The sequence below is a fragment of the Myiozetetes cayanensis genome, unplaced genomic scaffold, assembly GCF_022539395.1.
Source record: "Myiozetetes cayanensis isolate MyiCay16 unplaced genomic scaffold, myiCay2020 scf32, whole genome shotgun sequence".
Taxonomy (NCBI): Eukaryota; Metazoa; Chordata; class Aves; order Passeriformes; family Tyrannidae; genus Myiozetetes; species Myiozetetes cayanensis.
Genome location: NW_026087544.1, coordinates 5,352,984 through 5,375,670, shown reverse-complemented (window position 1 = coordinate 5,375,670; position 22,687 = coordinate 5,352,984). Strand labels below are relative to the sequence as shown.

The 22,687-nt window shown below is 48.9% G+C and overlaps 1 protein-coding gene across 1 annotated transcript in view; it reads left to right on the top strand.

The window, feature by feature from the left end:
• PKP1 (plakophilin 1) overlaps positions 1 to 21,255 on the top strand; it is a 43,452-nt gene extending 22,197 nt beyond the window's left edge. The window contains exons 4-14 of the mRNA XM_050327119.1: positions 4,468 to 4,612; positions 6,974 to 7,181; positions 7,858 to 8,035; positions 10,138 to 10,252; positions 11,369 to 11,524; positions 11,628 to 11,804; positions 13,461 to 13,614; positions 14,119 to 14,305; positions 18,241 to 18,325; positions 19,671 to 19,771; positions 20,394 to 21,255. Coding sequence (XP_050183076.1) covers positions 4,468 to 4,612; positions 6,974 to 7,181; positions 7,858 to 8,035; positions 10,138 to 10,252; positions 11,369 to 11,524; positions 11,628 to 11,804; positions 13,461 to 13,614; positions 14,119 to 14,305; positions 18,241 to 18,325; positions 19,671 to 19,742 — 1,477 coding nt within the window. The 3' untranslated portion in view covers positions 19,743 to 19,771; positions 20,394 to 21,255. The remainder of the gene's footprint in view (positions 1 to 4,467; positions 4,613 to 6,973; positions 7,182 to 7,857; positions 8,036 to 10,137; positions 10,253 to 11,368; positions 11,525 to 11,627; positions 11,805 to 13,460; positions 13,615 to 14,118; positions 14,306 to 18,240; positions 18,326 to 19,670; positions 19,772 to 20,393) is intronic.
• The last annotated feature ends 1,432 nt before the right edge of the window (positions 21,256 to 22,687 follow it).

The following is a 22,687-nucleotide window of genomic DNA, read 5'->3' as shown; positions in this document are numbered from 1 at the left end:
TCTGATTCTCTGATAAACTAAACCATGACATAGGGTTTTACTCACCCCATAGCACTGGCTCTGGTGATGAAATCTGAGTTTTGCACTGTTTGTCAGATCAGGAGGTTGGGCACTAGTGGCTTGCTTGGAGAAAACTCCTCCTGAAGGGAGTTCTCTTCCACTGGCCCTGTTGTTATGATCCTGCCTCAGTGAGCAGAGAGGGACCTTCTGATGCCCCTTCCTTTCTTCCATGAAGAATTCCCTCATGGAAAGGGTTGTTAAACATGAGAAGGGGCTGTCCAGGGAGGTGATGGAGTCCCCATCCCTGGAGGTGTCCAAGGAATGACTGGACGTGGCACTCAGTGCTCTGGGCTGGGTGACAAGGTGGGGATCGGGCACAGGGTGGACTTGATGACCTTGCAGGTCTTTTCCACCCTAAATGGTTCTGTGATTCCAGACATACTTCTCTATAACCACTCAGGGACTTAAGCCTTTGTAAGCTTTATGTCATATCTGGATCTACATTTCCAAGCTCAGCACATCTGTCCAGTGATTTCAGCAGCTGGTGAAGAGCACCCATCTTTGCTCACTTTAAATCACTTCCTCTGATGGGTGGCACTTGCAACATGCTCCAGGTGACAGGTTGTCACCCTGAGCTCGGCAGCTTTCAGCTAAATAACATCTTGCAATATTATTTATGTCGTTTATGCCCAGTCAGGAAAAAAGTTCCTACATCTTGCTCTGGTCATCAGGTACTGATAATGAGAAGAGGTAATAAAGGAGGTGATGTTTAATGCCTCCTGGGAACTCCTGAGCCTTTGTCCCACTTCATCTGGACCCTGAGGGACAAAAAACCCTGTGTCTATGTTATGTTGGTTCTGTTTGTAGATGTGTTGCACTCTGTGCTTCAGGTGCCCCGTGGGACTGAAAAGGCCAGTTGGTCATCTGGCTCCAGCAGTTTAGGACATCCCTGCATCGTAGCTGAGGGCCCCTGGTGCCCTTGCAGAGATTCAGGCAGTGGCCAGTGAGGCTGAATTCGGAGCTCAGCCACTGAGTTACCCCCCTAACACAGTCAGTGGCCTTCTTGTCTCCAGGGGAACCCCAAGTGTCTGAGCTGGAGATGTTACTGAGAGATCAGGCCAATCCCAGGCCTGGTGAAGGATTCAGGGTGTTCTCGTTTGGGGAGATGAAGAGGTGAGCTGGGCTGTCTGCAGACATTCCCCAGCTTAAGGGCTGCTGATACAGATCAGGAGCCATTAATGGACACCTACAATCCCACATGCACCTTTGGCCTCCTTTTCAGATGTGGATACATTTCCCTTTGGAGTTCTCTGTGTATGAAACGAGGCTAAAACGCCTCATTAGAGATCATGTGAAAGCAAGTGACTCTCAAGGCACCTGGAAATATGTAATCTCTTGATGCTGCTCTGGTAAAGGTCTTGGATACCTTGGCTGCTGGAGGAGACAGTAAAGACTGGGGTTTTCTTTGGGTTTTCTTTGGGTTCATATTTGTGTGTGGTGGCACCAGTTTGGCCCCAGCTGAGCTGCATCGGCCTCTGTGCTCTGTGAGTGAAGTTCAGAGACAGGAACTGAGTGTCCCATAACCACCCACCCCTCAGCTGAGCTCAGCCACCCTGGAAATACTGGGAACAAACTGTGAAAACATACTGAGGTTCTTGAAACAGCCAGAAAAGGTGCTGAGGGTGTTTTCTGATCTATCTCCTGTCTTTTGGGATAAATAAAGATAAAAAAAAGATTAATTCTCTGGGGCTATGCCACTTCATGAAAGCAGAACCCTGTACAACAAAAGGCACCTTCATTTTGGTTTGTTCTCATTTGGGACAAAATACCCCTCAGTGCCAGGTCCCAGAGATGGAGGTGGCTGCCTGGCTGTCGGGTTTGCTCCAGAGCAGCTTTATTTTGAAAGGCCTGGGTGTCCTGAATACTCTGAGTGTTTTCACTCTGGTGTTATTAATGAACAATGAAATTTTCTAAGAGTTTTCTGGCTTCCTCTCGTTTCCCGGGATTTGTAGCCCCAACAACCAGGATGGAGACTCAGATTTGATCAACACAAATGCAAGGTGAGGGAATTTGCCTTTCTGTGACACTGATCCTCTTCACTGTTTGCTTCCCTTCCATTCCAGAGCGTAATCATCTGTTTTGTCTCCACGGAATAATTTCCATTTACCTCCATTGAATCACTTCCTATTTTTATTGCTTCTGCCTTGTGGAAGAGGAACAACCTTTGGAACTCTTCCTACCAGGCCCGTTGGCCAGGCTGGAGGTGGCCACTTGCCAAGAGTTTGTCTTGGAGCAGGATGTTTTTCCCCTAGTGTAGATCTGGTCAGGCATATCCCTGACTGGCTGATGAACAATCTCCCTTTAGCTGGGCTTTGCCAGGGTCATTACATTCCCAGCAAGGAGAAATCTCTGAGCCTGGCTGCTTACCCATCCTTCTGATGAGCCAGCAGGGAAAACAGAACCTTCTCCACCTTTTCCCACACCTGGATCCTTAGATTTTTCCTGCCCTCTTATGGAGTAGGTCGGAAGCAAATTGCCTTCCTCGAGTAGCTGGACCAAGTGGAGATCCTTGTTTCTCAGAAAAGGTGCATTTGATCTATAAATTATAAAGGAAAAGAAATCACCACGATTTACATGGCACATTTTATCTAATCTGCCTCCCTCTCCACACTGCTAGCCCAGGTCCCAGTTCTCAAAGAGGTCCCTCTGGTGCAGGATCCATCAGTGTCTCAGCTCTATCATGTCTCAGGAGCATGAAAAAAACTGAAGTGAAAATCCCAACATCCTGGGTCAAACCAAGGGGTTTATGGGGCTCCATAATTTCCAGTTTAAACTTTGTCTTTCCAGTTTTGTGTTTCCCTGTTGCAAGTTCAAGGGAACTTCCTTGGTGCCAAGTTTTGATGAAGATTCAAACTGATGAAAAGTCACATAATGAAGTGATGGTTTTATTGTCAGTGTGGAAATGGAAGTGGAATGAGGTTCCTCCAGCCTTAGATATCGAATGCTTAAGGTCCAATCCAAGGCTGTTGTCTGTCATTCCTGCATTCCAAGAGAGGAATTACCTCAAAGGTAATAGGCTCACTGTGTTTTGTCAGTCTACTGGACTGGCTGAAGAGGATCAGCCACATGTGTGATCATCCCCCCTACACAGCCACTCACAGCTATGACAGGGAGGAAAAAATAATAATAAATAAATAAATAAATAAATAAATAAATAAATAAATGTGGCTCAAAGAGGAACTGGTTTCCTGATCTGCAGGTAAAACTAACTCACCAGCAGTCCCAGCTGGGTCCTGCACAGGGAATAACATCAGTCAGGCCCAGCTGGCCTAGCAAAGCCCTCACACTTTTGGATCTCACCCGCTGTTAATGAAGCATTTCCCATTTGTGCCCTGTCACTGCTGACAGAAACAACCAAACAGGAGGTTGAGGTTTCACTCTCCTCAGTCCTGAACTTTCTGGGGCTGTTTGTTGTGATGAAAATTAACTCAGACACTGGTGCAATGAGAGGAGATCAAACTGCAGCTGAGAGGAGAGGGCAACTTTTAATTAGAATAATCTCTATAACTGGAAACACAGAAAAGCTTTGCAGTTCAGGCCCCCTTCATCAGTCTGAAAGTTTGGACCCTTTTCCAATTTTATGTGGTTAAAACATCATGATGCTAAATAAGTACAAACCAAAAAAGAGCAGGACCTTCATATTATAAACACGTTGACAAACATTCCAGTGCTTGTATTTCTCCCAAGGTTCCAGTCCTGCCCCAAGCCAGTGGCATCATATCCTTCCTCTGGAATCTCTAGGCACATTCTTTACCTCTAGCAAGGGATGGGGACAATGGTCAACTTTTATGGAGAGCGTGGAGACTACCAAGGTGAACATACCCTGGGAGCAGGATGTCTCAGTGCTGTTATTAGTATTTAATAAACTCAATATTTGCCCTCCCCATCACTCCAGACGTGCCTGTTGCCTTTTCCTAAGGGATCTGCTGAGGCCTCCTGAGACCATCAACTGCTCTCACATTTTTGCTTCCACCACATCTCACATCAAAGGATCCCACGCTGTGGGAAAATCATCTGCCCACGTTGCCCTGTCCTAATAACCTGGTGGATGGTTTCACTCTTGTCCACTCATTCTTTTATTGAGGAACAGTGAAGACTGGTTCTCTGTTCATTAAACCTTCCACTTGAGACATGATTAGACATCCAACTGAGCTTTCATTTTCTGTCTCCTTTGCTTCTGGATAGACTGGATCTGTAATTTATTAGCCTCAGTGCCCTCCACCATGTGTTTTCCACCTTTTGCCATTTCTCTTTTTTTTGAGACAGAGAAATGCTCTGTGTGTGCTCTATGTGGGAAAGTGATAATATTTCACATTTCACCCTTGATTCCTTCCCAAGAACTCAAAAGTGCTGCTGTAGCTCTGCTGGCCGAGCACTCAACCCGTGCCATCCTTCTCTTTGACGCAGGATCTGTGGCGATGAGATAGACGCCGGGACAATGACCATCCAGAAAGCCATACAGCTCCTGTGCTCCTCTGATGACAAATACCAGGCCATGGGTGCTTACTACCTCCAGCACACCTGCTTCCAGGACGAGTCTGCCAAGCAAGAGGTGAGCAAACCCCCACCTGAGCTCCGCCGGCACGCGGGAGGTGACGGCACAGGAGGGGGATGGAGCTGGCTTTTTCCCAGTACCAAGGATCCTTGGTTTTCATGAATCACAGGATCACAAACAGCCTTATAGCTCAGTGGTCACCTTCAGGAATTAATTAGGTGGGTTTTTTTCCAACTTTTCAACTCTTAGTGGCCACTTTCTCCCAACAGCAGTTAGCCAGGATTTTAACACAGGGGACTGTGTTCACCTTATCACCACAAGCTGCTGTGGCACAGGTTGATGGGGTCTGGCAAGATGGAAGCAGCCATCCAGTGTCCTCTTCTGGGTGAAAATTGCTCCCAGTTCCACATAAACCCTTCACTGTCTCAGAGCTGCAGTGTCAGAGTAAGGCAAAGTCGCCCTAAGGCCCACTGTGATTGTCCCTGAGCATTCCCAGTGACTCTGTACACAGTCACCAATTCATTGGCTCAGGTGGCTGAAAAAGGCTGGGAAGTGGCTGCACAGATTTTGCATATCCATAGTGGTGGCTTCCCCGTCCCTGGAAGTGTCCAAGGCCAGGTTGGATGGGGCTTGGAGCAACCTGGGCTAGTGGAAGGTGTCCCTGCCCATGGCAGGGGTTGGAACGAGGTGAGCTTTAAGGTCCCTTCCAACCCAAACCATTCCATCATTCTGTGTGATATTGGAACAAACAGATGCCCTTCTTACAGCACAGGTTATTTTTGTTATGCTCTTGCTCTTCAATTACTTGGCCAAAATGCTTCAAGGGAGGCAGCCTGAAGGATGGATCTGCTGCAGCAAGACTGCCACCAAAATTTATTCCCACCCTGGTGTGTTTGCAGTGATGCAAACAGGGGTTGATCAAAATGCCAACCCTGCAGAGGTGGCTTTCCAGTTCCTGGCCCAACAGTGGAGCTGGATGTGCCCCTGTGCCCTTTTTGTGTCTGAATCCAGTGCAGGTCCCCCAGTCCACCTTAACAGGGCTAATTGTGGGGGTGGCCACACCCTTCATTTACCGTTGAAAACACTCTCTGAGCACTGGCCTGTCCCGTGGCTTCCCAGAAAGGATGTGTCAGAGTAGGTGTGTGAGTCACCTGAGCACACAGTGGGTTTCTGAAAGGTGCTCATTCATTGTCTATTGTCAGTGGGGTTGGTTTGTGCCAGGAGGGGCTCCAGGCAGGATCATATCCTGGTACAGAGGACATCCTACAGCAGGAATACTCATCGTTTTGGAGAGCTCAGCCAGAGGAATTTGCCTTCAAGCCTCTCCATCACGTGTGAGGTGTCCTGCAGGTCTGGGCTCACACCCCTTCCTGGTGCTGGAGCAGCTGGAGAGGCTGAGCTCGAGGGTGGTGACACCGTGCCATGACCATCCCTCTGAGCTCAGTCTGTGATTCCAGCATGCAGATAAATTACCACAGCCTGTCATTACATGGCTATAAATGGCCTCTGCAGATGGGCAGAGCGACATTTCCACCTGATGCAAGCTGTGGAGGTTGGTGAAAGTTTGCGGGAGCACATTTACATCAGCAAAGGACTCGGTCCATGGCCATTGCTCCCAGACATCCACTTACAGAGCTTAAGCTTGAAGCAGCTTTGTGGTCATGACCCATGGCCTGAACCCCGTGTCCTGGGGGGCACCAGGCCCAGCATTGCTGGCCAGGAGAGGGAGGGGATTGTCCTGCTCTGCTCTGCTCTGGGGCAGCCTCACCTGCAATATTGGGGCAGGTTGGGCACTGCAATATAAGGAAGATATGAAGCTGTTAGAGTTTCCAAAGGAGGGCAAGGAAGATGGGGCAGGGCTTTGAGGGGAAGCCGTGTGAGGACACTGAGGGCACTTGGTGTGTTCAGCTGGAGCAGAGGAGACTGAGGGGAGACCTCCCTGCAGTCACAACTGCCTGGGCAGGGGCAGAGGAGGGGCAGGACTGAGCTCTGCTCTGGGGGGAGCAGGGACAGCCCCCAGGGAATGGCTGGAGCTGTGTCAGGGCAGGCTCAGGGTGGATCTCAGGGAAAGGTTCTTCCCCCAGAGGGTGGTTGGGCACTGAACAGGCTCCCCAGGGCAGTGGGCACAGCCCTAAGGCTGCCAGAGATTGAGGATGATTCTCTGAAGCACCTGGTGTGACTCTTGGGGATGGGGCTGTGCAGGGCTGAGGGTTGGACTGGATGATCCTTGAGGGTCCCTTCTAACTCAGCATATTGTGGGATTCTGTGAGTGTGATTTCTGTGAGTCTGGGGTTCTGTGAGTCTGGGATTCTGGGACATGCCCCCTCCGGCCACCCTTCCCGGCCAGCTCAGCTTCCCCAGCTCCCCTGAGTCTGAGGAGCACCCTGGGCTGATGGCAGCCTGCCTCTCCTGCTGCAGGTCTATCGGCTGGGGGGCATCGCCAAGCTCGTGGAGCTGCTCCGCAGCACCAACCAGAACGTTCAGCGGGCAGCGGCCGGGGCCCTCCGGAACCTGGTCTTCAAGAATCCCACCAACAAGATCGAAACCCGGCGGCAGAACGGGATAAGGGAGTGCGTGAGCCTCCTGCGGAGGACGGGGAACACCGAAATCCAGAAACAGCTGACAGGTACAGTTGCCCAGCCCTCAGCTGTGCTCCCCACAGACCGTGTTGCTCCAGCACACAAAGGCCCCACGGGGCTGCCAGGGAACAAAAAGGGGTGTTTTGTGTTCCTGTGGCACCAAATGGTGACCTAAATCGTAAAGCAGAGGAGGTCCTGGCCCTTCAGTGTCCCATAAGGGTTCCTCGCTTCAAGAGTGCCCCTTGGGGAAGCACCTGCCCCAGGTTTCCCCCGCAGTTGTGGTCACCCTGGCCACCCACATGCCTTCCTGAACCCCAGGCCACTGTGATGCTCCCAGGGAAGACCAAGGGTGCTGGAAACCCCAGTATGGTTGGGCAGGTTCTCTAATTCATGTCTCTCCTTTTCCTGAGGGGTTGGTGTGAGTTTTTTTCAGTGCAGATCACGCTCAGCTGTGTTTGAGCTCTTATGTGCAAGCCTTTATGAGATCCTTAGAGAGATGCCGTCCCCCCACAACCTAATGGCAATAAACACCAATTTTGGCAGGAGGGAGGGTGCTTGGATGCCCATCTTCCACATGGGGCCCATCCTGTCTGTCTCCCATAGGGATGCAGAGGCTGGGTTTAGGGCAGTGCTGGAATTGGTGCTGGAATTCACTCTGACCTAAACAAAGTTCCTAATGCCCGGTGACCCTCTGCTTGAACTTGTCTCCCACCTCCATCCTAGGATTGCTCTGGAACCTCTCTTCCACTGATGAATTAAAAGAAGAGTTGATACAGGAGGCCCTCCCCGTCCTGACAGACTGTGTTATCATCCCTTTCTCTGGCTGGTCTGATGGCAGCTGCAATAGGACAAGAGAAATTATTGACCCAGAGGTGTTCTTCAATGCCACAGGGTGTTTGAGGTGAGTCACCAAGCAGGGACTTACTGCAGCTTGTGTCTGTTGGCAAAAGCTGAAGCCACCTAAATCCTCTAACAATGAGCTGAAGACATGCCTGCTGCAATTGTGTTAATTACAAACTCTCCTTGAGAAAGTTTTCCTCAGAGAAGGGGAAGAAAAAAACATTACCCATAAAATACTTTTGGAGTAGCTTTTTTTTAATTTTTTTTAAACATTTTTGTTCTTGCTAAGGCTTTTCTCGGAAAAATGCAAAAGTTGCTTTGTGCAACACTGATACCCGTCAGTGTTCAGCTCAGACCAGGAAACTGGACACATTTTGAGGCTTCCAGAGAAAATTTTACTTGCTAGAAAACAAACCGGTTTGGGCGTTAAGTGACGAAAAGACGGAATCTTCTCTGTGGGGAAAACAAGCATTTTCCCACTTATTTTAATAACTGTTTTAGCACAGAACAGTCCCAACACTTTTCCTGGACTTTTCCTGTCTCTTTTTGTCAAGCAGCTCAGCTACAAAACACGAGGCACAGGCTGAGCCCGGAGTGCTTTTATTTTGTTCCCGGGAAAGCCGGAGCCCGTTTGTAGAGGATCTTCGCCCTGACTTGCTGTTTCTCCTGCCACCCTCCTCCACTTGGATGGGAGCTCCTTGTCTCAATGGGAACAAGTGGGGAAAAAGAATCTACCCTGTATAATTAGGTACTTTCATCAAGGGAAGCTCTCCCCGAGGGAGCTCAGCGGCGGCCGCGCCCTTCCCAGACACGCAGCTCGCAGGAGCTGTATCTGCTTGTGAAACCAACTGGGTGAACGCAGCAGGGGCCTCTGGAGATGGTGATACCATCGTCTTCTGTGGCTGAGAACCGTGTCTGACAGACAGTGGGTGCTGCTGCCTGCCAGGCAGTGGGTGCTGGTCCCTTCCCTGTCCTGGAGGGCAGTTTTCCCACGTGCAGCTGTGTGGTGTGCGTTGTGTGTATGAGGTGCTCGACTTTAAGACCATCTCCAGTCACCAATGCCACGAAATATCCCATTAAAATGAGGGGATGAGTGTGGTGACATCTTGTAAAAGGAGCTCTCCATGGATTTCAGCTCAAGGCAGGCTCTGTCTGCAGGGATTTACCAGAGCCTGTGGCAGCAGTGTCCAACCCCCTGATGAAGACTGGCAGATGCAGGGCAGAGAGGGAGCTCAAAAGCCCAAAGGGAGCAGGACTGGGGAGCAAGGAGAGTGAGGAAAGCCGGGCAGTTGAGTCTGGAGCCCCTGCTGTGAGGGGTGAGCCGGGATTGCTGTGACTCACTGCCCTGCCACATCCCAGCGCAGGGATGAGAACAGCCTTGGGTTTGCCCTGGGCTCGAGCCATTGCTGCTCAAGCATTTCTGGATTGCAGATGAATTCATGGTAATGAGGAGGCTGCAAATCACGGTGAACATCAAATCCAGTTCTGGAACGCCTGGAGTGAATATCTCACAAGGACTGCCAGCCTCTCTTTGTTTTTCATTTGCAAGCTACAAGGCAATAAAACAAGAGAAGGAAAAAAAAAAAACAAACCAAACACAACAAAACAACAAAAAAAACCCATTTCCTGTTACTGGAAAAACCCTGTCCTGGCAGCAACCAGTGCCCAGGAATCCATTACCACTTCACAAACCGGTCAGTCCCTCTGGTCAGAGCTATTGCTGCTCTCCAGCACCTCTGCCCTGTGTCAGAATCAATCTGCTATTGGCCCTGGTAGCTCTGAGCTTACAAACATTTGCACCTTCCTGGTGATCACAATGATCCCAGATGGTCCTTAGCCAGTCTTCCCTTTGGCAGGAGGCAGTGAGGGGTCATGGCACAGGCACAGCCTCTAAGGTAACATCCTGCTGGTTACTCTCACTGGGTGAGTGTCTTCTCCTTAACAGGACATTTTCCCAAGTTAAATCAGTCCTAAAGAGCAACAAGAGAGTTGTGCACCAGCACAGTCCTACAGAAGGCCTCCAAAATGAGAGCAGTAGATCAGCCCTGCTGAATCCACACAAAAAAAAAAATCCCTGAATTCAGTGACAGCCACAGCCAGAACAGAGCCCAACTAACCCTCTCTCCTTCTCTCCTGACATGCTCCTCGATGGCTTTCCTTCAGAAACCTGAGTTCTGCAGACATGGGGCGCCAGACCATGAGGAATTACCCTGGTTTGATTGATTCTGTCATGACTTATGCCCAGAACTGTGTGGCTTCCAACCGACCTGATGACAAGGTACCAGATGCTCACCCCGGGTTGTTTGCTGGAGTTCAGCAAAGTTGAATTCAACTTTGGGAATAGCTCAAAATCCCTTTCAAACACAAGAGGGGGTTGGACTCTCTGTGGCTGCTCTTGTCCTTCTGAGCCCCAGTGGGATCTGTTGTAGGATTACAAGTCCTCTGGGATCTGGGACTGATCTGTTATATTTACAATATTCTGTTCCCAAACACAAAGACAAAGCAAAATACTGAGCCCCCAATGTGCTTTACCCCCTTCCCTTCTCACCTTGAGATCTTTCCAGCATCCTAATCCCTATCTCTTGCTCTTCCCATCTCCACATCTCTTCATCCAGCAGGACTCAAGTGGATAATCCCTAGATTAGCGTGATGTTGAGCAAGAAGTCAGGAACTGGCATCTTTCTGCCAGACCCCCATAAAACAGAGTTTATAGCCACATTTTCAGGAGGTCAACACCCTGAAGTCCTCAGTGTCTAGGAAAGTGCCAAAATTACTTCAAATTATCTCAGGATTGAGCAAATCCTCTTTTGGGGATGGCCTTTTCAAGGCTGGTTTCAGCAGCACATACAGAACACAGCCCTTTGGAAATGTAAGCACATGATTTGGTGTTGGTTATGGGTATCCAGTCAAATTCTCCCTCGCTCTTCTCATTGGCCACTCTGACATCAGGTAGAGGAGGCTTAAAAGGATGTTCTTGGTAAAAAGTGTCACCTGATCTGTAGCTGTGACTTGGATAAAGTAATTGAAAGCTGACTGTGGCAAGAGGAGGACTTGCAAGATTTGGCATTTCACAGTTTGGGGTAACCACCCTGACACTCTCCTTTCCTGTTTACCAGCCTGCCTGTGGGCAGTGAGAGCTACCAAGGCTCTGTGAGTCAGTCACCTCACTGAGATCCACACTGCAGCATCTGGGTTGTGTGGTTCTTCCTTCATGTCAAGTGCACCTCCTGCTTCCTTTCCATCCAAAGCAAGACCAGGAGCGTGTGTGGTGGTGCAGCAGCTGAAAAAAGCTGATTATGGCACGGGATATGTCCTCTCTGCAGCTGTAGCAGGTGCTGCTCCATATTTTTCTGCCTAATGTGATGTTTGCATTTTTATTCCGGTGCTGATTCAGTCTGTGGAGAACTGCATCTGCATCCTGCACAACCTCTCCTACCGCCTGGATGCCGAGGTTCCCAACAAATACACCCAGCTCAACCACATGGCCCGGAGCGTTTACATGGACAAAACTCTCACGGGCTGTTTCAACAGCAGGAGTGGGAAAATGGAGGTAAGATGTGCCACGGGGGATTGGGAATGTGATGTTCAGCCCCCAGGCCGGGGCTGCAAGGGAGGAGCAGGATCTGAGCTTCCAGTTTCTCATCTCTCTGTAGAACGATGAGTATGGTGTCCCTCTTCCCGAGGAGGATTTTAAACCCAAAGGGCCCAGCTGGCTCTACCACTCCGATGCCATCCGCACCTACCTGTCCCTGATGGATCAGAGCAAGAAGGATGCGACCCTGGAAGCTTGTGCTGGAGCTCTGCAGAACCTCACTGCGAGCCGGGGGCTGGTAAGCACTCCTGTGTCCTCTGCACCTGTGCAGCCAAATGTGCCGGCACTTTCGTGGAGTCACGGGATCAGTGAGGTTGGAAAAGAGCTCTAAGATCACTTGCATGATCATCACTTTACAGCCACCAAAAAAGAAAATGTCCTCCTTAAACCTCAGGAGGGTTTAACCCTGGTCCTCAGGCCAGGGGATGCTCCAGTGGGATGTTTATTAATTCCAAAAACGGGGTCTTGTGGGCAGCTGTAATCAGCACCCCAAGAGTCTATCTATCCCAGGTCCATACACTGGTTTTCCAGGTTTCCCCAGTCTGTTGGTCATTCCACCAGCATCTGCTGGTATTGGCACCCTCTCCTCAGGGCACCAGTGAGGATGTGGCCAGATGTGCACAGGTGGACAGATGCCACTGAGGGGGAGAGAGAAGGGCTGTGCGTGTGACACTGTCAGTGTGTGTTCTCCAAGCGGGAGGTGGCTCTAATTAAAGGGACGGGTTGCTCCGTGGACTGAGGCTTGTCCTCACATCAGAGCAGCTCTGGCAGATGTGCTAACCCGTGGGCATGGCAGTGTGGAGGTGCCACGGGCGGTGTGACGCCAGGGGCGTTGCGGGAGCGAGGGACGCGTCACGACAGCGGCTCTGCCGTGCCCGATGTCGCTGCCACGGGCATGTCCTCGCAGGCCTCCCTCGCACGGACAAACCTTGACTTGTCTGTTTGGGCCAAACTTCATCAATTCCAATTTAAATGAGATGGATGGGGAGATAAAGGAGATAATGATTTCATACGTAGGAGAGGCGCGTCACGTGTGTGAAGGGCTCCACCCAGAAACACGGGGTGACTCACGGGAGGAGGATTCACTGCTGGGACAGCCTTGACCTGTGCCAGCTCCAGTCCCCTGGGAGCTTTTGTTACAAGCAGTTCTGTGTGAAACACTTTGGGAACCTTGTTTTTTGGCAGTTTAACTCAGCGGTGTCACTAAGCAGAAGGTGGAGAGAGGCTGTCCCAGGATTGGGTAAGGGCTGATCAGGGAAATGGGGCTGGTGTTCAGTGCTCTGGGGAAATGAAAAGCCTTTCGACAATCAGCATCATTGCACAAGGATGTCTCTTGGGCACACGGGGGCAGAAAACAAACAAACAAACAGAACCCTGCTCTGACAGTGCTGAAGCAACTTAATTCAGCCTTCTGGAATGGAATGGCTGAAATCTGTCTGGATAGACTGAATTGGCTCCTCCCTTTAAGGGTTTTATTGCAGCTGAGAGCTGGAGCTGGGGTGGGTTGCTGGGTTTGCTGTTTCTTGATGGAAAGGGAAGCTGAGGATAAGCTTGCAAAATTTTAGCTTATTTAGGATGGCTCTGAATCTCCTTCAGCTCCACTTTCACATCCCAGTCCTGCTGGTGTAGCAGGACACAAGGACCTGTAGCAGGACATCCTCCAGGGAGCTGTAGAGAGTGAGAAGGTCCCCCCTGAGCCTCCTTTTCTCCAGGCTCACATAACTGTGGAGAAGAGAGGCAAATGACAAAGGAAGTGGGATTGTGGCAGCAGGAGAAGGTTTTGTGCAGGTGCCCATTTTATAGTACAGTCACTTTTCTCCAGCCCTGCACATCCTTCCCAGTTGTGTCCTCCTGGCCTGAGGAGTCCCTGAGGCATCTGTGTTCTCTCTCCCAGATGTCCAACGCCATGAGCCAGTTGATTGGCTTGAAGGAGAAAGGGTTGCCTCGCATCGCGCGGCTCCTCCAGTCCAACAGCTCCGAAGTTGTCCGGTCTGGGGCCTCTTTGCTGAGCAACATGTCCAGGCATCCTGTCCTCCACAAAACCATGGGTAAGTGAAGTCACTTCCACCACGGTGGGTTGCAGGACAGTGCCCAGTTTCTAGTTTTGTGATATCACCCCCATAAGATGACTCAGCCAAGCTCCCAAATTGGCCGAAGCGGCGTCGTTTCTTCTGGCCCAAAGGAGGGTTATCAGTGATATCTGCAGGTTGAATTAAGGGAATGTGCCATCTCAGATTCTCTGGGAGCAACAGGCTGGGTTTTATAGGCAGCAATAAATCTGCAGGATCGTGAGGGTGACACTTTTGGGAACTCAGTTGGATTTGACTGCCCATGACCACCAACACTGCCCTTCCAAAAGCCCCCCCCCCCATATTATTTTGGAAGGATCAAGTGATGAACATTATGCCATTGCTGCCCAACATCATCAGTGCCTCCTCCCAGAGACAGCACTGCGTTCTCGTGTCGAATAGCATTAACACAAATAGCATCACTCACTTGTGCAAGGTTTGATTTAATTGTTGATTGGAACATTCCTCCCTCCACCTCTTTAGCTCACCAGGTGCTGCCAGATGTATCACGTCTCCTGTCGTTCCAGTCTGGAAACACCAGCAGCTATGCAGAGATCATGACATCAGCTTGTTACACTCTGAGGAACCTCATCATGTCCAACCCCCACCTGGGAAAGTCTTACTTGTCAAGCAACATGCTCAATAATGTAGTGAGCCTGTGCCGAAATGGGTGAGTTTGGGGCAGGAGGCACGGAAAGGGTCGTGTGGAGGCACTTTTGAGCCCCCACACCCTGTGCAGGTTGACCCCAGAGCCTTCCCAACAGCCTTCAGAGCCGTAGTAGAGCATCATCCTTTCCCTGGGCTTGTAAAATGGGATCAAAATGTACCCTGTGTTTTGGTAGACAGGAATCCTCATGTCTGGTTTCTCGGAACCAGGTAGGAGCCATCCAGGGAGGGATTTGTAAAGGGGAGCCTCAGGGAAATTTCCCAGTTGAATTTTTAGGGAAATTCTAAAAAGAGCTGAAGCACCAACACTTTAAAGGCTTTTAAAAATACTACTTAGAAAGGTGATAAAAAAAGAGGTTAAAGTGACTTTTTACATGAGCCGACAGTGATAGGACAAGGGGGAATGGTTTTAGACTGACAGAGGAGAGAGTTATACTGGATATTGGGGAGAAATTCTTCCCTGGGAGGGTGGGCAGGCCCTGGCACAGGTTGCCCAGAGAAGCTGTGGCTGCCCCATCCCTGGAAGTGTCCAAGGCCAGGTTGGATGGGGTTGGATCAACCTGGGCTGGTGGAAGGTGTCCCTGCCCACAGCAAGAGGTGGAACAAGGTGAGCTTTAAGGTCCCTTCCAAACCAAACCAGTCTGTAATTTCCTGATCTATGAAAAAATCCCAGCCCTCAGAACAAGGGATGTCAGTGATTCCCTGGCTCCTGGGCTTCCTGCTCGTGGCTTCCTGCAAACCTTACCACGAAGGTCAGGTCTGATGTTCAAACACTCAGGTATTTTACAACAACTGAGCCATCACGGACGTATTTTGCCGCTTTCTATTTTAGGGCTTGGTTTGGGGTTTGGTGGTAGCAATTCTGTCCTGGTTGTTACCCATATTCCCTACAGCCCTGTGCACAGGGCTTGTCAAGCCTTGCCAAGCTCCACGTTCATTTCTGGCCAAACTAGTGTTAAACCTGCATTATCTTTGACCATGTGTTCTCCTTCCTGGGCTTTCATCTCTCCCACCATCTGCCTTTGTTTTAAAACGCCTCATACAACAGCCTTTTGTTTTCTGCCGTGAAAAAAGACATTTGCATTGCCTTCATCGTGCTTTGATAAACCACTTCCAATCTACCACTTGTTTCATGGCAGCAGGGAGGCTTCTCAGTCATTACACTCCCTGTTTAATTTGGGCCTGGGCCAGTGAGCACCGCTCTGTTTGCTGCTTTTATGGGCTTCCCCTCTCCAACGAGCCCAATTAACATGAAACCCAGCCCTCTTCTAAGTCTTCCTTGTTTTGAATGGTATTTACTCCTGCCCAAAGTCCCGCTTCGGAGGCCTCAGACCAGTTGTCAGCTAATTTACTAATTCAGCCCCACGTTGCACAACCTGTGCTCACCTTAATTGCCTTCGCTGCTTGGTGTGATGAGCTTTGTTTGCAGTGACTCATTAAAACTGTGAGGAGTTACTAAACTCTGAGGTGTCTTCACCGTGTCCCTCCTGTCTGTATTGTAAGTACACCCCGGTTCTTACAATATCCAAAAACTCGAGTTCCTTTTCCTCCATCATTCTTTTTTTTATGCTGTTCAATTCTTAAAAAAAAAAAAAAAAAAAATTACAGCCAGGACTAATTTTACTTTTTCAAGCCATATTATTTGAGACTGTTCCCACAGAGTGGATGTGAAAGAGCCCTTGTGACACTTGTCAGTTCACAGGGGATCTGTATTTTCCCGCTGTCATGTGCAGCCTGTGAAGATAAACAAGAAAAATTAGGTCAGGATTTGTCCATTCCTAAACATTCCCTTTCCCACGTTCTTCTCCCTTCCCAAGTTTCTTTCTCCTCGTGTTTCTCGTAGCTGGTTTCTGAGTGAAAGGCATGAATGGTTCAGCAGTTTATCTGATAGATGTGGTTTCTTCTCCTTCCTGAGCACCCCAATTAAATAATTGGCTCTGTCTCCTGCAGTTACTCTCATCTGTGACATGGGGCTCATGGTCATGATGGTGCTCATTCACTCTTTGTTATTTTTAAACCAAGTTGCCAAAATATTGAATATTTCCTATTTTTTGTAGTTGTTGTTTCTAAAAATCAAGCTGCTGTACCTGATTTATTGTGATGTCTTGATTTCCTTTGCACCTTTCTTCTCCAACTGTCTGAAAAGCATTTTTCTGCTCATTATCAAGCACCTTTTTTTTCACTAATAAAATTACAGTTTTTCTCGATAATTCTCCTGGCTGCAGGCAAAGCTTTTCTCCAAAATCTCTCCCTGTACTTTAGAGCATCAGATTTGCAGATCTTTCACCTCACAATCCCTTTATCACAGATTTATTTCCATTTCTCTTTGTTCCTTCACTTTTCACCCCTTTTCTATTGCAAAATTTTGTTTTACATCTAAATTCCACGGCATTTTATCCAAATTAACCTTTCAAGAAACTCAGGTCTTCCCTTGATTCTTTCCTCTGGAAGAGAGTTCTCATCCACTCATCTCCAATTTCCCATTTCTTCCAGAGATTTCACCTTGATACAAATTTTATAAACTTGTGACATCCTGGAGAAATCCTTTTTCCGGGTATTCCTGGGCATGTTCTGTGGCATACACAAGGTTCTTTATACCTTTGTCCTTTGAGGAAGAATTGTTCTCCCCTATTAGTTGATATTTATGTACAAAATTCTTGTCTTTTTTTGCCCCCTTTTTTTTTTGGTTTGGAAACTAAAAGACTTTCGAGGGCTCCTCTGGAGAAATAATTGCAAAAAGGATTTATCATTAGAAGTAAATTATTTACAAAATAAACAAAAATTACTCTGCCTTAGAAAGAGAGAAACTACATGAAGCAACATATTCCTGAAAGAGAGTGTCCAGGACATGCACTGACCAATTCATCACAGGAACCCTTGGGTTTATTGGGTTTTAGTGTTTTTTTAGCCACAAATAATATTTCAGCCAAAAAATGGTTTAAAGCATAGTCATTCTGGTGACAGAGCATAGGATGGTTATAACCAGAGAAGAGATTTTGCAATAAAACCTGATTTTTTTTTTGTCCCAAAGCATTGCTCAAGGATTTCTGGTAGTGCCCCAAGCCCTCCACACATCACCACGAGCTGCACAACCCATTTGAAGTTTATGATCAAGTCAAACTTAATCATTCCTTTGGTAAATTTTGGTAAATTTGCTGGATGTGGTTACACTGCTGTCCCCTTTCACTCCAAGTACGATGCTCGAGGTCCCGGGTTCTTCACAGCCGTGGTCCCATTTCTGGTAGCCTGGTGAGGATGTTTTGGGGGCACACTGGTTTTGCACCTCTCCATCCCCCTGGCTGAGGCAGGCTGGGGCTGTTGCACTGAGCCCAGATCAGGAGTCTCCCACAGACCCAGACGAGGTCCAGGAGATGAGGAGCGGCGATAGGAGCCAGCAAGGAGGTTTAGATCTGGGTTGTTGTATGAAATGTTCCAAAATTATAAAAGGCACTGCTATGACTCACGGTTTCGGAGCTGTTACACGAGCAAGTATCTATTAACTTGTGCTGAGTAAGGACTTATGGTTGCAGATGTTGTTATTACAAATGCTCCCCACTCCTTCGTCCTCCCCAGGAAGACGGAGCCCTCTGCTCTGCTGCCCTCCCAGCAGATCCACCCACGCTGTTCCTGCAGACTCCAGGGAAGGGTTGGCACCATTTCCCTTCTATTTCTCTCTCTCAAATGCCGCACTCAGAAACACTCCTTCAGCTCAGCTGAGTGCTCACTTTCCCTCTCAGATCCTCCCCTCTTTTTCATTCGTCCTGTTCTGCTCCCAGAGGTTGTTGTCCCACAATATTGCTGAGACAGCAGGGAGGGTTTTATTGACAGTGCTCCATCGTGTCTAGCCAGGCTCCAGCTGGAGATGGGCTGCTAGCAGAGGCTGTGGGTTGCTGCTCTGTGGCCTGCCATAAATCACTGGGGTTGCTTTCATCTTCCCAGCTCCTGTCCAAAGGCGGCCGAAGCCGCTCGCCTCCTCCTGACAGATCTCTGGTCCAACAGGGAGCTCCAGAGTGTGCTCAAGCAGGTAAGGAGAACACTTGTGCTTTGGGGAGACAGGAACAACCCTGCCTTGGCTCATTTGCTGAAGCTGGTGAATCAGGGGCTGGGAAGAGCCTGTGGTGGTGGGAGGAGCACGATGGCACCCCCTGAGATCCGAGCAGGAGGCAGCGATCCCAGCTGATTTTAGGGGCTGAGCAGACAGTGGTGTGCCTGTGTTAGGCATCTTCCTCCCTGGGGCTGATGCTGGTTTAGGTGGGCTCTGCCACCTCCCTGCTGGGGTTGGGGGGTGTGTGTGCACAGCACTGCTCTGGGCTTTTTGCACTAGTTCAGGAGATTCCCTTCATTGCAACCCATCGTGTAGGTTCAACATGTCCCAGCAGATCCCTGGCAAGGTTCCTTCCCTCTTTCCCCCCCTTTTTCTAGTGTGTCCATAACCCTACCCTGGTGGTTACATCGCCCCTGCAGTCAGGGGAAGCTTTTGAACCAAGAGGAGGAGTATTTTAGGGTTTGTTTTGCTCCCTGCAACAGAAGGTGTGAAAGTGCAGAGCCAGACGGGCACTGAGCTCCCAGTGGCTTGCTTTGAACAAGTTGGGTTTTTCCAACTCAAGAGCAGCAGCACCTGCAGAGAGTAAAGGGCCAAATTAAAGAGAAGGATCAATATCTCCAAAGGGGAATACCTGGGGGCAGGAAGGGAGAGAGCACCCAAACATGGCTCTCATATTAAGAGTTAGGGACTTTCTGCACAGGAGCTGGGGCAGCTTTGTGCCAGGCTCTGCTCAGCAGCCTCTGCCAGCTCATTGTGATGTGACTGAGTCACTCTGGTGTTCACACAGATGTTCATTGCATAGGTAAACACGAGAAGAGAAGGATGGGAGTCTGCAAGGGGAACATACATCATGCATTGACTTGTGCTGCTTTTTCAGGATGAGGAACAAGCCAGAAAAATACTCAGAGAATGATTAAATAAAGCTTTCCTCAAAACAAAACAAAACATCTGGAGAATTCCAGCTCTTGGTCAATGGGAAGCAATGCAAGGAAGAGCCACTTGGTCTAGTGGAAGGTGTCCCTGCCCATGGCAGGGGCTCGGAATGAGATGAGCTTTAAGGTCCCTTCCAACCCAAACCAATGATTCAATGATTCTGTGAAGTCCATCCATAGGGCTGACGTGGCAAAGGCTCACAGAGGGCTGACAAACAGGGGTTGTCTGAGAAGGAAGCACACTTTGGGGAAGGACAGGTGCTGAAGTTGGGCAGGAGGCAGTAGATATCTGTCATATATAGACTTATAGGTATGTAGATATAAAGATAAGTTTATAGGTATCTGGAAATTGATATGCACTCACTGCACTTCACATGCATCTGCTTTTCCAGCAAGGGTTTGATAAGAACATGATGGGATCTTTAGCTGGAACGACCTTCAGGACCCTCTCCTCCAGATTTTAGGAGCCTCTCCGTGCACCTTCAGGCTGCAGGTGAGAACGGGGCCCTCACGGGTGGGTTTGGGGCAGAGGAGCCCTATGAGCTTTTTTGGTATTTTTAATCACCCCTAAAGTATGTCTGGGGGGATTTTCATCCCAAACCTTGTCAGCAAAGCATTTGTGTCGATGGAAGGGCAGGAGCTCTGCTGTCCCTGGGTTCAGGGCAGATGTTGCCCAGCTGTGCATTATGTACAATTAATTCCAGCCCATGCTACAGCTTTAGGGATGGTCTGAGCCCTTAATCCACCTGTAAACCTCGTGTCAAAGTTGGGAACTAGGTGCTGTCAGCTGAAAAATCCCAATGGAGGAGCCAGGGGAGGGGAATCATGTGGAATCACATTTCACTGCTTGCTCTGTTGGGATGTAGAGTTGGACTCGATGATCCTTGTGAGCCCTTTCCAACTCATCATATTCTGTGATCCCGTGGGTCTGTTCCCACTGAGACTCTCAGGAACGTGGAAGTCCAGGGTGAAAAGCTGTGGGCAACCAAGAAAGCGGGTACAGGCTAAGAAAAAAAAGATTAAAAGCTGGGGTTTAATGTAATGAAAAGATTTCTTGGATGCTTTAATTATCTGCATTTTTGTTTTTTCTTTGTATTTTCTTTTTTCCATTTCAGAATTCGGAATTGGTTCATGTCCAGGAAGACAACCCTTCCACGATTACTTAGGAAGTTAAAGATGTAGAGTGTTTCTGAGTTTAACTCAACTTGTAAAGCAAACTAAACACGTGGATTTCATGTGGATGATACTGATATTTTTAAGCATTTTCTTCTTTTTAGCGGGAGAAGGGACTTTTATAACACTTTCTTGAGGTCAATAATTATTTTTTTTTTTTTTTTCCCCGAGAGTGTGTCTGTGTCAGTCTGTGCTGTGCATGTGTGTGCAGGCACCACACGGGCACACGCCGTGAGTAGGATCTTCCTACAGGCTCAGTCCCCCCCCGTCCTCCTCCCCAAAAATTGTGCAGTTTAACCCCCTTGCAGACTTTTATTCCAGTCCCACCCCATCCGTGCACCAAACACTGCCACGACCCATTTTTATCCACAAACACACACACACAAAAAAAAATGTCAGTTTTTAGGCCGAGTCCCCCTGTTGCTCATGGCTGTTATCAACAGACACACACACATCGATGCTCTTCTTTCCAAGGCTTAGCATTTTTTATTTTTTTTTTCCTCTGATAGTTATTAGCATTTTTCTTTCCAGTCACATGGAACTCTTTGTCTCGAGTAGCAAACTGACGTCTGCCACTTCTCTCCCGGGTCTCAGTGACCCTTCTCTGAAGCTGAATGTGAGGGGACAATTGCAGCACATCTGCAGAGCAGGAATAATTCCCCCGGGGTCCTGATCCACTCTGAGCACCAGAACAACTCCATCTCCTGACTGCACCTGGACAAACATTTGAGAAGCTGAGCGGGACAGGCAGAGTGGGGTTTTCCCCCCCCCCCAAGGATCACTGACTGCCATACTAGAAGGAAAAATGAGTGATTTTTAATCATGTTTAGGTTTTATTGATCAATGTAAAGGAGTAGTGTTAATAAGCAAAGGAATGTAAGCACTTGTGCGCTGCCAGGTTTGGAAATGTTTTTATTTCTCGGGGTCTTTTTAATTGCACGAGTCTGCCTGTGATGTGAGGCTGTGATAGGAGACTGCTGAGCTCATTTTAGGGCAACCCAGTTCCTATGACCTTCCTCCCTCTGGAAGAAAAACATCCTCTACATGTCCCTGGAGGGGACACAGCTCAGATCCACGGGGAAAGGACCAGCTGAGGGTGCATTTGCTGGCTGTCCCACACACCAGGTTTTGTGATGGTTACTCTTCTTCAAACTGTGCAGGGGCTCAGGACCCCCCTTTTCAAACATCAGGGGTTCAGGAGGTGCTTTTGGGATGGGGGGATTATTAACCTAGAAGTGGAAAAACAGCCTCACTTTTTGCAGGTGTCAGACTCCTAAATTAGTGGGAATCAGCCTGTCCCCGTTCACATCCACGGGGTGATTCGTGCCCACCGAAGAACCACCCACGAGGTTCGGGTTTGCTCTGGCACAGCTCCAGAGCTAAGAGACAAGGATGGCACTTGTTGGTCCCCCCCTCTAGAGCACAGGGAGCTCACTCCCCACCCAGGGAGACCATCTCCCAGTTGGTTTTCCTCTTGCACTGCAAAGGGTGGCTCAATCCCGTGCACTTTAACGAGCAGCAGCTCTTTGCCAGCCCTCACCCACGTTCAGCCGAGAGCTTTCTGCGCCGAGCTCGCAGCCAAATGAGAGAGAGGGGGAAAAAAAAGCACCTTTGAAGTGGAGAGTTAGAACCAGGAGAATCCTGTAGGGCAGTTTCAGGAGCGTTCAAACAGCAGCACAGGAGCCCCAGCCCATGGGCAGGCCCTTGCCAGCAGTTCCCCCACTGGCTGTGCATTCCCAGATGCGCAGTTCCCAATGTTTTCGGCACAACCCAAGGCTCTGGATGCCCAAAAGTGGTTGTTGCAGCATCCCCAGGATTGTTTCAGTTTGGGTGGAAAAGTTTGTTGGGTGTGATTTTGCATTCGGGTTTGTTCCTGTAGTGACACGTTCGACAGGAGTCCTGGGAGTTCTCTGGAAATGGTTTTTCTCTGGAAAACTAACTGGGGAAACCTGACTACGAAATGGAATGGTGGAATCTTGAGGAAATGCTTTCTAATTGGCTGTTGTTTAGGCTTTGTTTTCAAACCCTGCTGCTGCTTTCACCCGTGATGCAGTTACTGAATCGCTGTATAAGGCACAAGGAGCCGTAGCTACATGATCATCAGCTCACAGTTAAATTTACAAGTACTGGAGGTTTCATTAGGAAGTCTCAGACTTCAAGAGACAGATACATCATTCACATAAATTTTATTTAAGAAAAATCACTACGGTTGTTCTTATCACAGTTGTTTTTCCAA